Raw genomic sequence first — 15,755 nt, 5'->3', positions numbered from 1 at the left:
CCCGTCACAAAGAAAAGTTGACAGAATATATGATAGATTTATTGCACAATTATCTAAGGGGAGGGAAATAGCTATGTAAGTTGCAGAGTGTCTGTGATCACACCTGATTCTGGTGATGCCCTGCTGCCTGAAGCAAGGCGGGGTAATAGTAGTCGAACAGTGGAATGATGCAGCCACAACTGCAGGTACCATTTTGCCCAGATTGGATTCAGCTGCCTAGAATTATAGGTTAGCGAGATTTCACATGAAGGCTACTTGAAAGCAGCATTGAAAGACCGAGCTGGAAAACTGCAGGTAAAGCTTGGGTGCTGCTGCTGTGAGCCCTTTGTCAAATACTGCAAACAGCGCATGTAGCTGAAGGGTAGCCACAGCCGTAGTGCCTGACCAATTTGCGCCAATGCCCTCTGGAACCACCACTCCCCAAACTATGAGGGGTTCTTTCAGACTGGGTGAGGAATTGATCTACATGTATATGATTCGAATTGGGTTTTCGAGTATTAGAATAATAAGGATTGGCTATCATAGATCTCTGTAGACAATCCTACCCTGAGCGTGCATTGTATTTCGAGGAGCAAGGCCATGTGTCCATGGCTGGGTAGAGGCAAGCCCAACTCTCACGCTCTAGAGGAAAAAAGGCTGAAAGGCCACCCTTAGGTTGGCAAGTCAGGTAGGAGCTAACCTGGTTACTTGCACTGATTGACTTAGATAATCCACCGATTGGATCACTGGAGAGCGCAGATAGAGCAGATAGTGGTAGAGCAGATAGTTCAGATAGCGATAGTGAGGAGGGGTGAGTGACGATTTTAACGGTCGCACCTTCTGATTGGACGCTAGGAGCAAGTGGGGCACTTTCTTTCTCTTGGTAGAATTTTCGGAAAACACAAAAAATCTGAAGGCGCCAAAGGGAGCAAGACGAACTCGTTTTTTTCGTGGGCTTCTCTTCCCCCTTCTCTCAACGACTTGACAACCTTTATCCGGCAAATCGTCACCCCAAAAATACCCAAAAGAGGATTCAGTCGCAGAGTACGATTCTTCCGTGTCGTGCTTCACCACTGATTCTCGCCAAAATCATCGCCAGAAAAACCACAAAAAAACTTGGAAAACCCCCGAAAAATCCATACCCTTTACTCCAAACGCCAAACGCCTTGTCTCTTCCTCTTCCCATCCTCGAGATCTCTCCTCCTCCCAAGACCCAGCGATATCCTCCTGGTCTTGCTATCCCATCTCCCAAGAGACGTGTTTGTTTGTTTGAATAGGTGCTGTAGTGTCAAACCACACCATCCTATCCTCTTACTTCCCCCACCTGCTCGTCAAAAATCCGAGTCATCTTCGCAGTCATCTTGCGATACTCCGTTCTTGACACTCGTCGACCAGTTCTTTGAAGTCAGCGACAGTTCTTTGTCACTAGGCTTTATTCACTTCGACTACTTATCAAGGTCTCTGAACCGATAAGGTCAAAACCTGCTCTGTGTTGTTGGTATGTAAACCCTTCCCCCACCAACCTGCTCTTTTGTGGCCTTTGTGTGCTCTCTACCACGCGATCGCCCACCCGATACGACGACCATTGCCTTTTGCTACAACTATCTAATGCATTCCTTTGTCGCGCTAGATTTAATCATAAGTACCTTCCATTTCTTCCGCAATGGCTTCTACTACTTCTGGCGCTGTTGATCAGCTCGCCGCTGATCTTGGCAACACCTCCCTCAATGGCGGTGAGGCTAACAAGGCTCCTGCTATCAACACCAACGTCGCTGGCGATTCCCAGGGCGAAGATCCCGACACCGCTGGTGCCACTCCCAGCTCCGCCCAGACCCCCCACCCTCAGGCCTCTGCCTCCCTCTACGTTGGCGAGCTCGACCCCTCCGTCACTGAGGCCATGCTCTTCGAGCTGTTCTCTTCCATTGGATCTGTCGCATCGATCCGAGTTTGCCGCGATGCTGTTACCCGTCGCTCTCTCGGCTACGCCTACGTCAACTACAACACCACCTCTGATGGCGAGCGCGCTCTCGAGGAGCTGAACTACACCCAGATCAAGGGCCGCCCTTGCCGCATCATGTGGTCCCAACGTGACCCCGCGCTGCGCAAGACCGGCTCCGGCAACATCTTCATCAAGAACCTTGATGCCGCCATTGACAACAAGGCTCTCCACGACACCTTTGCTGCTTTTGGTAACATCCTGAGCTGCAAGGTTGCTCAGAACGAGACTGGTGCTTCCAAGGGCTACGGTTTTGTTCATTACGAGACTGACGAGGCGGCTGCTGCTGCCATCAAGCACGTCAACGGCATGCTTCTCAACGAGAAGAAGGTCTACGTCGGCCACCACATCCCCAAGAAGGATCGCCAGAGCAAATTCGAGGAGATGAAGGCTAACTTCACCAATGTCTACGTCAAGAACATCGCCACTGATGCTACGGATGACCAGTTCCGTGACCTGTTCACCCAGTACGGTGATGTCACTTCCTCGTCACTGGCTCGTGACTCTGAGGGCAAGTCTCGCGGCTTCGGCTTCGTTAACTTCACCACCCACGAAGCTGCTGCCAAGGCTGTTGATGAGCTCAACAACAAGGATTTCATGGGTCAAGAGCTGTATGTCGGCCGGGCCCAGAAGAAGCACGAACGTGAGGAGGAGCTGCGCAAGTCCTACGAGGCCGCCCGCCAGGAGAAGGCCAACAAGTACCAGGGCGTCAACTTGTACATCAAGAACTTGAACGATGATGTTGATGACGATAAGCTGCGACAGATGTTCTCCGAGTTTGGCCCCATCACTTCGGCCAAGGTTATGCGCGACACCATCAGCGAATCTGGCGAGGACGAAAGTGAGGGTAAGGATAAGGAGAACAAGAAGGAGGGCGAGGAGGAGGAGGAGGAGCCCAAGGAAGACGAGGAGGGCGATAAAAAGGAGAAGAAGGGCGACCGAAAGCTCGGCAAGAGCAAGGGCTTCGGATTCGTTTGCTTCTCGAACCCTGACGACGCCACCAAGGCTGTTGCCGAGATGAATCAGCGCATGATCGAGAGCAAGCCCCTCTACGTCGCTCTTGCCCAACGAAAGGATGTGCGAAAGAGCCAGCTTGAGGCTAGCATCCAAGCTCGCAACCAGCTCCGCATGCAGCAGGCCGCTGCCGCCGCCGGCATGCCCCAGCAGTACATGCAGCCTCCGGTCTTCTATGGACCTGGCCAGCAGCCTGTCTTCCCCGCTGGCCGTGGTGGCATGCCCTTCCCTCAGCCTGGCATGGGTATGCCCGGCGTCCAGGGCGGCCGACCTGGTCAGTTTAACAACTACCCTCCTCAGGGCGGCCGTGGTGGTCCCCAAGGCATGCCTCCTCAGATGTTCATGCCCGGACAATTCCCTCCTGGTGCTCCTTACGGCCAGCCTGGTAACCCTCAGTTCATGGCTGCCATGGCTCAGGTTCAGCAGACTATTGGCGGAGGCCGTGGAGGTGGCCCCGGCGGCCGCGGTGGACACATGCAGGGCATGCAGGGTATGCCCAACATGGCCGGCATGCCTGGCCCTGGTATGCCTGGATATCCCCCCAATGCCCGACAGGGTGGTGGTAACGCCGGCCGTGGCGGCATGAACGCACGCAATGGCCAGATGGGTCAGTTCCCGCAAGGCGGCCGCGGAATGCCCGCTCAACAGATGGGTGCTCCCAGCCCAGCTGCTCAAGACTTGACCCCTGCTTCTCTCCTCCAGTCGCAGCTTCAAGCTCACGCCAACAACCCTGGCCAGCAGAAGCAGATGCTCGGCGAGATGCTCTCTCCCAAGATTGCAGCCATTCAGCCCGACCTCGCAGGCAAAATTACGGGTATGCTCTTGGAAATGGATAACGCTGAGCTTGTCAACTTGTAAGTCCCCACTGTTCGTGAGATATGATGTGCTTGACCAAATCACTAATGCGTTTGTTCACAGGATCGAAGATGAATCTGCCCTCCGTGCCAAGGTTGACGAGGCTATGTCTGTGTACAACGACTATGTCAAGACACAAGGCGATGGTGAAGCTGAGCCGGCCAAGAAGGAGGAGAAGACTGAAGAGAAGGCATAAGCAGCATCTGCTTTTGCCAAAGCAGACAGCCGTAGCAAACCATGGTTGTTTGCGCTAGTGCTGCCAATTTGGCAAGCATCGTTACGATCTCTTCATTGTTTTGTCCGCCTGCTGGAACGGTGGATTTTCTCAACGGTTATGGAAAAGTTCATGATGATACCGTGGTTCAGCCAGCAATGGGTGGTGATGCCATATCGTTCTTTGCATTTTTTTCTCCTCGCGAGCACCATCTTTAGTCGTTGATGTTTGGCGTATATTTGGCATCCAGTATCGGATCTTGCTGAACGTCAAGGGCCTCTACAACACTTACTGGCATGTATCGATAGACTATTGCTTCTTTCGCTGGAGATGGAGGTGGGCTGACAGCTTTGCACGGCGTTTACGGTCAGTGAAGGAGGGTGAAGCGGTCTTTGCTTGGCACCGGACGGATTTTGGCGGCACCCATGATTCTGAACCTCACTCATACCCCCAGGTCCGTCAACTGGGACACAAAACCCCAAAGGACTAGAGGCCAATCCACAGATATGGAGTCTCTGGTAACGTAATAAAGAAAAGTTCAATTATACCTGTTGCACCTGCAAGTCTCGTGAATGGTGATTGTGCTTGTATGGAATCTCATGACGCTGTGTAAGATGATTGCTTCTCTTTCCGACATGGGTACGCTAGGAAGAGACCCGATCACAAACCGGTACCTACAGGACAGCCATCACGCCAAAGAACCTATTCCTTCAGAATTTACACGATTCAGTTTGGGATCAAGGTGGGTAGAAGATGAACATCGCAATGCAAGTCATCGTAAAGGTTTAGTAATTACTTTAGGTATGTATATTCTCAGTGCATTTGCTTGTCACGCACAGAGTCATCTTGGGCAATAAGGAAACCAGCCCGGCATTGAATCAGAAAAAAAACCAGGCACCTCTGGTGCAACGTTCTAGACACAAAACATGCCAACCGGCGCAACGTCAGTTAGTGGATCTTCTCCATACTGTTTAGTTCTCCGCAGCGGGAGCCGAGAGAGGTTTGAGGAGCATCCGGTCAAGAATCTGGAGTATGTACCTACGTAAAGATGGAAAGATATGGACGAACGTGTCCGACTTGGGCAAGTGTGACACTCACTCTATTCGGTCCTAATCACAACGACGACTATTTTGCTGTGCTGTGCTGTGCTGTGCTGTGCTGTGCTGTGCATGTGGTATGCAGCATGCTGGGCTACGCTGCAGAAGAAACATTCCCAGCCTCTTTGCGCATCGTTATATACGAGGGACCCCATGGCATGTCGAGGCTTTTAGGTTTTGGCTACACTACTCGTACCTGAGGGATAGTCACAGAAGTGCGAGGTTATTTGGTTAGACTACGACGCTGAGAATCATTGTAAGGTTTTCGTGATGTTGTAGAAGGGCACACGATCTCTTCTAGACTCCTTTCCCAATTGCAGTAGAATATATGGCGCTTTGTATTTCTCTCTCTCTCTCTCTCTCCCTCCCCTCACTCTCCCTTTTTTTCTATTTGTATCCCCACCTGGCCGACCTATAGTCTTTGTTCAGGCACGGTACAGGCACCAAAAGACGGTTGAAATTTCTGCGGTGACAAGGGGAGGAGATAGGGGACAGCCACAGCAACGGTACGCCCATCCTCTGAAAGACACCGTCAACCAATTATCAAGCCCATCTGCATCGATAAGGCGCAGCCATTGGGAAGCCTGTCAGCCTGTGGGAGTACCTAGTGTGATAGGCAGAAGCTTGGAGCGCTAGATGAACGTTGCTCGTTAGAAAATCTGCAGAACGAATTCGAATTCTCAAATTAACCTACTTACGCTGGGCTCACATGGGAAAAGGAACACCGGCAGTTTCTGGAGCTGGCGAATGGCCCGAGTGGCCGCTGCGCAACCCGAGTCAATCGCTAATGGGCACTCGATTTCAGTGACCCTCCTGTCGAGCTGTACACGGAAGTCATCACTGGTGACTGCAGCTCACTGCCAATCGGGAAAAGCACAGTCATTGCTCCCCATGGAGTACTTCCCGCAATATCAATTTGATAAATTATACTTGCCAGCACCTCAATTTAAACCAACCGTCATTCTCTTTTTGCCGGCAGCGGAATACCACACACCATCTCCAGCCAACCAACCCAAACCCATCACCACACCCAACACCCACTCGGACTCGACATTTTGGACGCCCGCTAGGCTACAGCAACACAACACTACTTGCGGCTTCTTCCTGATATTTGTTTGTAGTGCATGTTTTTGATCAATAATCCTACGAGGGCAAAAGAAGATTTCTTCAGACAAATACCTGCGTCGACCTCTGCTACTTACATAGCCGACGACAAAAGCCAAGAAACAGGCTACATACATCTTACTCCACCCCATTGCGAACGAATCCATCCAGACCCAAGACGTGTGGGAAGCCAATCCCCCCGCTCTATCACAAGGTCACTAATCCTACCACGTCTTTTTCCTCTAATGGTCTTGGCAAGTCGAGGCCTCCTGTCATTGTTCTTCAAATAAATTCGCTCTCAGGCCGTCATCTCCCCCTCTCTCGCCCTCTGTGCCATTGAGTCGGCTCTCGGCAATCAACAATCAGCACCCAGCCATCGATTGTACTGCCCTCTCCCCCCCCTTCTCTCTGGAGGTTGAGCCATGAGCTAAACTTCAGCGACACAACGATCGCAGTCAGTGAAGGGAATTACGAAGAACGCAATATGCTGCTGGCTCGTTTGCATCGACGACGTCCGACCATAATCCCACGATAACGCCCTGCTTCGCCACCTGTCTTGGCGCTGATTTTCAACCCAGACCTATCCATCAGGCCCGTCCGAATACGTAGCCTACAAAAGAAAAAGAAAAAAATCCTTATTTGTTTCCTGTGTAACTAGGCCCCCCATCTGGCCGCCAGGATTCAAGCAACTCTTCATATATCGACCGGCTCAACCTAGTCCAAGATCGATAAACCCCTCTTATTCCCCAGACGTCAACATCATTCTCCTTCAGTATGGCTGGAAGAATGACCATGTCGCTGGAGGCGGCGCTCGAGGAAGAACGTCAAGAAATCGAGAACCTGATTATGCAACAAGCTCGCGGCCCGGCTGCGGCAGCCCGGTCTCCCTCGCCCTACATGAGTCCACGGTCGCCTGTCAGGAGCATGCTCGACGTTGTTTCCGAAGGTGTGCCAACCACCGGTAACACAAGTACAAGAAGTCCACCACAGCCCGCATTTCGCAGCATGTTGGATGTGAATGCACCAGCAGCGGTGCCCGTACGAAGTATGCTAGATATCGGAACCCCACCGCCAGCTGCATCAAGATCTCCCATATCGTCTAGTGCCCAAACCTCGCCAACACTATCAACTCACAGGGCTCCGCTCGCAAGCAGCGGCGTACACCACAGAAGCGCCTCCGACGCAGCATCCAGACCAGTAGCTGATTTCGGTCCACGGTCCCCTGCACTGGCGAGATCAAACGACAAAACCGCTGCCTACCAGTTTTCCGACATTTACGCAACAAACGTTGGCCAATCCCAGCCAGTCAGGCGGGCAGGGCCTTCTGTCCCACGTTCCAGCTCTATTGGAGAAGCTCTGCGGGGTGCGGATCTGTCAAACCTCGTACTTCCTGGCGAGGGAAAGAAACCTTTCCCATTCAAGGGCAAGAGCAAATCAAAGTCGCCCAACAATCGCTTTGCTTTGCGATCTAACTCACCTGGTGGAAATCTGCTCGGCGGAAATTCGGGGGGAAAGCGTCAGTCGCAAGGAAACATTGTGTTAGGCAAGGATGGCCAAGCCATCGATATGAGCTTAGCCTACCGTAGGCTCTCTGACGCCAATCTTGCATATGGAGGCTCCAATCTTTCCTCTTATGCCCGTAAGAAGGCGGAAGCCGAGAGCCACGGCCGCCTTGCGAAGACCAACATGAGTCCTTACGGCGAGATTCTGACCGACGACGATAGTGACGACGACGGCCCAAACTCGAGTGATGAAGAGGATGAGCGTGGTCGCAAACTGACGACGAGAGCCGATAGGAACGGCAAAGGCGACGGCAGGAGCGCCAAAAGTCTTCTGGCGGCAGCTGAGGATGAACGTAAGAGCTCTACCCACCCACTATGTGCCCGAATACATTGATACTGACTGGAACGGTAGGGAAGGAAAATTGCTGCGCAACCACAGTACAGGTCTCTTTTTGAACCTGCCATCACCGTCACTGGCCCGGGTGGAGGCAAGCCGACGAAACCCAGCAAGCAAGGTATTCATCCTGCGACGAGCTTCGATCAGGACCCGGTTTCTGGACAGCAGACACCAAACCAAGACCAAGAGAACGAGGATGTGAGCGCGATCAAGTCTGCACAGAGCTTGCAGCTTACTTATACGCCCGTCATTTCCAACCAAGAGGCACACAGGTCTATTCGCATCATTTATCGTGGTGAATACGTTCGTATTCAACGGGATGCTGAAGACGAGCACCGGCGTCTTCGGAAGTATCTCGTGGCGACAGATCTCAGCGACGAATCCACACACGCTCTCGAATGGGCGGTTGGGACCGTCCTGAGGGATGGAGACACGCTTATAGCCATCTACTGCATGGACGAGGAGGCGACTGGCAACGTGGATAACGGAACAAATCAAGTCCCAGATGACCCTAAATCGATGAGAGAGCAAGCCGCGGCGCTCAATACCATGGCTAAGAGCCCCAGGCTACCGTCTTCCCAGGCACCTAGCCCAAACCCCTTTCAATTTCAACGCCCTGGCTACATGAAGTCCCCCAATGCTAGCGCCAACCCGTCGCCCGCCCCCTCATGGCGTGGGAAGACGAGGATGGAAGAGGACAGGGAACGGGCCGCTTATGATATCTCGGACCGAGTTTCCAAGCTGCTGCGCAAGACGCAGCTGCAAGTCCGAGTCATTGTGGAGTGTATTCACTGCAAGAGCCCCAAGCATCTCATCACGGAAGTCATCGACCTGGTCAACCCCACACTCGTCATTCTTGGAAGCCGTGGACGTAGCGCGCTCAAAGGGTAAGTGAAAACGCAGTCTATTGTGTTTTCTTTTTTCAAGCTTTGCTAACGTTGTTGCAGCACTCTTCTGGGATCGTTTTCGAACTATTTGGTTACCAAGAGCTCCGTGCCCGTCATGGTGGCTCGCAAACGGCTGCGTAAAAAGAGCAAGTACCAGCCGCCGCCAACCAAACAAATCAACAACCTTTCCAACCCTTCTGCTAGAAGCCTCCAGATGGCTAGAGTTGATTAGAAGTCTTCTCGCAAGGGGTCGTCACATGCAACCGGTTCCGGGGCCTGGTCCATGTTCTGATTCGCGGGGAAAGGATTTTCATCAGGCCTTGGACGTTTTCTAGCAATTACCTGTATGACTTTTGGGGCCCGGAGTTGTTCCGGCAGCAATAATAGGCTTAGGGGCATGATATCTATCTGGTGGTGGATGTGGAAGGGGGCCGTGGAAAGGGGAACGCAGGTTGGGCTGGCGTTCTTCTGTTAAACTTACTTACATGTATGTACTTTACGATACCTCATGACGATTCAATTGGTGAAGTAAGAGTGGGTTGATGAAGTGCCCGACTTAATAAGAGCTAGTCGTGTAAACAACTGTCACTGCTCGCCACTCTTGATTGGACCAGTCGGTTGATGTTGTTCTCATTCTCGTTGCGCTAGATGATGTCAACCAATGATGGACTGATGAGAAATGGAGAATGTGGAGCGAAAGCGCGACGTTGCAGCAAGACAGACGATGGGCAAGGCGGGGTAGTTGGCAGTTCCCAATGAGGCGACGTGATTATCTACCATGTGCCATCTTGTTGATGCCGCGTCGTGTCTGGTTAGGTTAAAGAGCTTGCATGGGCCATCTTCGGCACTCTCACTTGATAAGAGATATCTCCTAACAGTTCGGGTCGAAACACTTGCAGCGGTGTGACGGAGAGAGGGCCGAGGGCGAGATGTGAAGCCTTGATCTGATATCTTAGACCGGAGTAGTACGCCGACCTATTTGACTAGTATTCATGCGTGCCCGTCCAAGCCGTCTCACCGTCTAGGTGTATGTCGATAGCCCTGTCCTAGATTCTGTCCGATCCCACTTCGCTCTTGTCAAGATAGAGCCTCATCTCGTAGTCTTGTAGAAGAGTCTCCTCCTATGTGCTCATCATCTGTGGCGGTTTATTATTAGTCGGCCTGCACTCATTCCACGACAGGGCTGGTAGCTTGCTCCTCCCTCCCAGCACCCAACTTGATCTGGCCATCCAGGGCGACTGAAACCCATGCCCACGCTACAGGGGCGGCCCTTACATTGGCTGGGGATGGTCTGGGATGGTTACTTGTTCGGGGCAGAACGATTGGCTGGAGGGGGAATCGGGGGGTCTGGCTAAGACAAGCACCCAAGCACCACACCATCATCCCGCTGCCCGCATCCCGCACTTTACCAACCTCTCGATTTCATCTGCATCAATCGACCTTTCCTACATCTTTCTACCGTTCTAACTCATCCTGTCCTTATCGCTGCCCAATAGACAAGGTTGAGAGTCTTGCTGAATCCATCGTGCGTTCGGCTCCTCTCTATCCCCACTATCACCATCTACATATCAATCGTGACTCTTGCCTACCCTGGGGCGTGAGTGAGGTCGGCTTTTACCATTGCTATCGACCTCTCTCCCTTGCTGTGACCCTGTGACCCCGTCTCATCCCGTCACAAATGCGATTCCTCACCCTGCCGGCCGTCTTATCGGATTGACTATACAAGCGCAGCCAAGGGTCTCAAGTTAGCACCACCCGCGCTGCGCATTTCTGGTCGCCAGGTTCAATGTCGCTGATCTCTGTCCACAATCACGTGCATTTCACACTATTGAATGTATCGATCGCGCCCAGCACCTTCATCACCTCCCTTGTGCTGTTCTTCGTCTTCTTGGTTTTCTATCTGATTATTGGCGGCGGCCTTCCGATCCCCTCGTTGCGCTTGCCCAGTATCCTGCCGATTCCCCGCTTCCGGCTGTTTGCGCCTCGAGGTCACACTCTCCCCCAAACACCGGCTCAAACAACACCACCCTTATTGCATGACCGGCAGCGCACAAGCAGGAGACAAAAGGCTCTCCCTGCCTTGCCTCAGCAGGACCACCCTCTTCTCCAATTAACCGACTTTGCGCACAACGATCGCAGTCCTGAACCAATCACCACCACTCCCAAGCGCAACGGCCTGAAACGCTTCTTCTCGGGCCCCGCGACTCCCTCGCCCTCCCGGCGCAGTTCCAGCAAATCCACCAGCAAGAAAACCCACTCCGAGTTCCGCTCCAAAGAAATCACGGGCGATGATGACATACGATCCCCATCAGGTCGACGCTTCTCTCGACGACTTTCACGCGCTTCCCACTCCGCCTCCGACGCTGCCGCCGTCCTTCGTCCGGTACCCGTCGCATCGCTCGGGGTTCGCCCGGTCGTCGATGCACACCGACGACCTCGATCAAGAGAGCGTGACCAGCGATCTAATGGACGCGGCGTCGTCTCTATCTGGCGGCGGCTACAGTCCCCCGGCGTGGCGGCGGATGGGAAACGGTGATCGCGATTTCGGCAGCTGGCGCAGGTCCGACAGCAACCCCATGGGCATCGGCTTCGGCCGTCCGGACTGGCAGCTTCATTGCGATGCTGATGATATCGACGATGAGGATGTCGCGGAAAATGACGATGTGCTGCGCCGCGCCATTCGCACGCGCCTGCCTACGGGCTCGCTAAGTCCCGAGAAGGGCCGGACGCCAGAGCGCGACACCGACGAGGAAGAAACTTTGATGAAGTTGAAGTCGCTAGGCAGCTCACCGATGAAAAGTGTCAAACCCGATGCGCATCGTGAAAGTATAATGGCTTCAATGTCGCCAGAAGTTGCTAAAGACAACTGTAAGTTCTTGAACCGTTGCGATACATGCATGGCATGATGGAGTATGAAGCTCATACGAGTTCAGATATACGCTTCGCTGTGCGCGCAGACATCCAGCAGCGCACCGAACCCATCGAAACCGCGATCGCCTTCGTGCGCAACAAGTTCGGGTTCATTACTAGCTCTTGGGCGAATCTTATTCTGGCGACTCTCGTCGCATCCCTTTCCATAGCAGCCATGCGCAATCTATTCGCGCCTGCGAATCAACGTCCGGTCCCGGACTTGGTTAAAGTCGCCGGCCTCGCACGCTCGTTTGAGCCCCTCATCTACTATTCCGAGAACGGGGTCTCGCAAGTAGGCGACCTGCAAGCGACCGGCGTGGCCGTCTGGGACCTAGGTGAGAGTGTGCGCAGTTCTAATATGACGAGCGCCCCCACTATCGTGAAGTCCCTTGATGAGCTCAGCGATTCTCTCAAGACGCTGGCCATCGAGCTTACCAAATTCTTTGCCAATGTTGACGGCGACGTCGACGGCATCTTACTTGTCATGGACTGGGCTCGTCGCGAACTGAGTCAGCTCCAATCGGTTCCTAGTCCGCCATTGGCCACCGCCTTTGCCAACATCCATAACTTACTCTGCAATGCGGGAGTATTGGAAGATGCAAGTGGCGCGCCAACGAGGCTGGGCCATGCCGTCAGCTCCGTCTTCGGCATGAGCGCACCCCAGCGGACGCGCGCGACCCTGCAGCGCACCTTCACCGAGTTTCTCAGTGTCCTGGAGGATGCGATCAATAGCGAGCTGCAGCACAGTCTCGCGCTCTTCGGCCTATTTGAGGCCATCGACCGCCAGTTCCTGAACCTCGGGCGCACGGTGGTGCGTGAATCATCCAGGCAGGACGACAAACACGCCGACTCGCTGTCGTCGCTGTGGACGCGGCTGCTGGGCCCGAACGCGGGCGAGATCCGCAAGTACGAGCAGAACCGGCAGCTGCTGCAGAACGTGCGCGAGAAGACGGTGCGGAACAAGGGCATCCTGGTGGAGCACAACGGCAAGCTGCTGACGCTCAAGGCCAACCTCGAAAGCCTCCGGCGCAAGCTGGTCAGCCCGCTGGTCCGGAGCGTCAACTCGAGCACGCTCACGCTCGAGGACCAGATCAAGGGCCTCGAGGACGTGGGCGGCTACCTCGAGGGCGTGCGGTCGCGGCAGAAGGGCAAGCTGATGGAGATGCTGTACGGGTCCGCGCGGCAGGCTGTCGGCGGTGGGGGCAGCGACGAGCGGCTGATTGCGGATAGCCGGTGGCGCTCTTAGGCGGATAAGTCTAAGACTTGTCGTCGGCGGCGCTTGGTCTCTGAGCTGTTGAATTCTTTATTCGAAGCAAGGAAACAGTCTTGCTGCCTTATGGCAATCCCCACTTAGGGGGCTGACAATTCGGCCGTATATTGGCTGGATGGATGGATGAGTTACGGGTTTCACAACGGAATCGCTCCCCGTGTAAGGTATTTGAGGGGCCTGCATATCCAATGCGGGGCTATGTTTGGTTTACACATGTATTCGATTTGAACTTACCACTGTATGAAGAGAACCAAAGAACATGGCGTTGGTATGGGGTCGAATCGTAGGTGGCAAGTGTTTTCTCCTAGATTTATGGGAAGGGGGGTGGTTTGTCTGTAACCAAAACCCAACGGCGTTCAGGGTGTTGCTGGCTGTACTTTCCCCCTTTTGATGTTTGGATGCAGGTTAGCATTGGGTATCATACTACATAGCATGTAACGGTGGATGGCTTCGCTAAGCCACCGCCGAGAGAATATAAGAGCCTGTAATACATGACCTCGGACCTTGTCCATTGCTGGACTCAACGTACGTAATCTACTGCGGTGGCATGTGTATGTGTGTGCGTTGCAATGACATTGAGCTGTCTTCGCTTGTGCCTGTAAGACTTCGTTCGGCTCTGCCAATCCCCCACCTGTCCTTCGCCCTGAGTCATTGCTGAACTCCAAATAGCTTTCTGCATGTCAGATGCGAACCGGGGCGGACCAAACGAACTGCTCATCCCGAGCCTATCAATCATCAAAAGCTCCCCCGCCCGTTCGCAACCCAGCCCAGCTCTCAGCTACGTGCGCGAACGTGGGTGAGGGAAAACGTACCTTCACCGCCCTTCTCTTCTTTCCTTGAGCCGAACCCTTACTTGGGCTGCCTGTACTGTATTACCTCAGCCCTGTTCGGCTGTGACAAGAGCCTGATGGGGAGATAGCCCCCACACACACCCTCGTCAGCCCCCAACACCGGTTCTCTCCCGTCGACGACAGGTAAAGCACGCGATATGAAGCTGCCAAGTCATTGGTGAGCCGTACCTTATCCCATCGCTCACCGGTGTAGTGTGTGGTTCTCGAAGCTGACTCAGCACACAATGATGGAGCATGATAGATCACCTCCTCATCGGTCGTTCCTATTCGCCTCGTTTGGCCGAGCCTTCTTCTTGCTGCTGCTGTTGTCGTTGCACTCACTCACCTTCGTGCCTGATCCGACTGCCTTCTTTGCCTTACTGGGCAGGTAGGTTTGAATCACGTAAGCGGCCCTGGGGCTGGGGGCCGCGAGCCATGTGGAATGTCGGCGTGATGATCATGATGGCCATGTTGGACGATAAGATAAAGAAGAGATACGCGGAGATGGATTGGCATATAAACGCTCCGGGTCTGGCTCTTCGTCTTCTCTTATTGCTGTGGGTTTTGCAGACCCCAAAGCAAAGCCCTTTCTCACTCACACTCTCACTCTTCTAATAATACTTGAAGCTCATCGATTTCAACATAATACCAAACATTCACGACTTCTTAACGAAGTACTTAGCCATCCCGTATTTGAATACACAAAGACAGAGACACAGATCAGGTCTCGTCAGAGTTTCGTCTCGTGTTGATTCTTAAATCTGACGAACAACCAAGCCGTCATCCGCGGCGACGATCATCCACCAAGCGCTTTCTCGCAGCCTCTATCACAACTGCTTGCTTGCTTCTATCATAAACACTATGCCGCAGAGTCATAGTACCCAGGCCTCGGCTATCGCCACCTCCGCATCGTATTCGAGCGCCATGACGCCCGGCCGCCGCGAGGCCTGCTCGGGTTGGCTTACGGCCACGAGGGGGGACGAGGGCGGCCAGACCCAGGGGTCGTCCTCCTCCTCTGGCAGCAGCGGTGCGGGTGGGAAGAAGGTGTATCACCATTCTCATCACCACTGAGCCTAAAGGGGGTGGAAGGATGGAGGTTCGTTGATCTAAGGGAGAGGGGGAGTATGAGGCGGGAATGGACCGACGCATTTCCTGTGTGTTCTCGGGCCATGATGAAGATGGCGTTGTTATCATTCTCTTCCAGTCTCTCTCTCTTGGTCCATTGTGATCCACCGTTAGCGATCTACAGGTGACGCCTGAGCAGACTACACGAGACAGTGTGTTAATGGAGCAAGCGTGGGTAATTTCCAAGAGGAGTCTCTAACTAAAAGTCTAGTCTGAAGTTTGGTTTCATCTAGAATGGTTATTATTAGACAGCTCGGGCTGGCTGGCGCGAACCGTTTTTCATCCCATTTCCTTTCCCTCGTTACTGAACTGGACCCTATAATGGTCGACCAGGTTGATATCAGAAATACAGTTCATTGTATCGTAGCTTATGAGCTCGTTTAATGTTCATTGTAGTGGGCGATGATTCCTCCTTGCTGATGTTGGCAACACCCCCATCAAGCCAGTCTGTCGGGCGTAATGTGCATCAGCACTGGACACTGTGAAACTTGACATCCAAGATGCCCAAATGTCATGACATAAGTGCTTGGGCAGCGTAGGCACGGTTTTCATTCGGAGTTACATGCAAGGTCCTT

General features: G+C 53.4%; 4 protein-coding genes across 4 annotated transcripts; all 4 read left to right on the top strand.

The window, feature by feature from the left end:
* Window positions 1-1,642: 1,642 nt before the first annotated feature.
* On the top strand, window positions 1,643-4,040 carry PG994_006030 (polyadenylate-binding protein; the record flags this gene model as incomplete). The annotated part of the gene is made up of 2 exons (XM_066857439.1): window positions 1,643-3,843; window positions 3,908-4,040. 2 exons carry the CDS (start codon window positions 1,643-1,645, stop codon window positions 4,038-4,040), a joined length of 2,334 nt encoding a protein of 777 aa, XP_066716708.1.
* Window positions 4,041-7,033: 2,993 nt separating this feature from the next.
* On the top strand, window positions 7,034-9,277 carry PG994_006029 (uncharacterized protein; the record flags this gene model as incomplete). The annotated part of the gene is made up of 3 exons (XM_066857438.1): window positions 7,034-8,114; window positions 8,250-9,045; window positions 9,106-9,277. 3 exons carry the CDS (start codon window positions 7,034-7,036, stop codon window positions 9,275-9,277), a joined length of 2,049 nt encoding a protein of 682 aa, XP_066716707.1.
* A 2,059-nt stretch (window positions 9,278-11,336) lies between these two features.
* PG994_006028 (uncharacterized protein) lies at window positions 11,337-13,201 on the top strand (the record flags this gene model as incomplete). Its single annotated transcript, XM_066857437.1, has 2 exons — window positions 11,337-11,913; window positions 11,979-13,201. 2 exons carry the CDS (start codon window positions 11,337-11,339, stop codon window positions 13,199-13,201), a joined length of 1,800 nt encoding a protein of 599 aa, XP_066716706.1.
* A 1,715-nt stretch (window positions 13,202-14,916) lies between these two features.
* Window positions 14,917-15,126, top strand: PG994_006027 (uncharacterized protein; the record flags this gene model as incomplete). Its single annotated transcript, XM_066857436.1, has 1 exon — window positions 14,917-15,126. One exon carries the CDS (start codon window positions 14,917-14,919, stop codon window positions 15,124-15,126), a length of 210 nt encoding a protein of 69 aa, XP_066716705.1.
* Window positions 15,127-15,755: the final 629 nt, after the last annotated feature.

This window comes from Apiospora phragmitis, assembly GCF_038363925.1.
Source record: "Apiospora phragmitis strain CBS 135458 chromosome Unknown utg000006l:1.0-5683423.0:1.0-5690449.0, whole genome shotgun sequence".
NCBI lineage: Eukaryota > Fungi > Ascomycota > Sordariomycetes > Amphisphaeriales > Apiosporaceae > Apiospora > Apiospora phragmitis.
The sequence above is the reverse complement of the archived record's forward strand: the minus strand, read 5'-3'. Positions and strand labels throughout refer to the sequence as shown.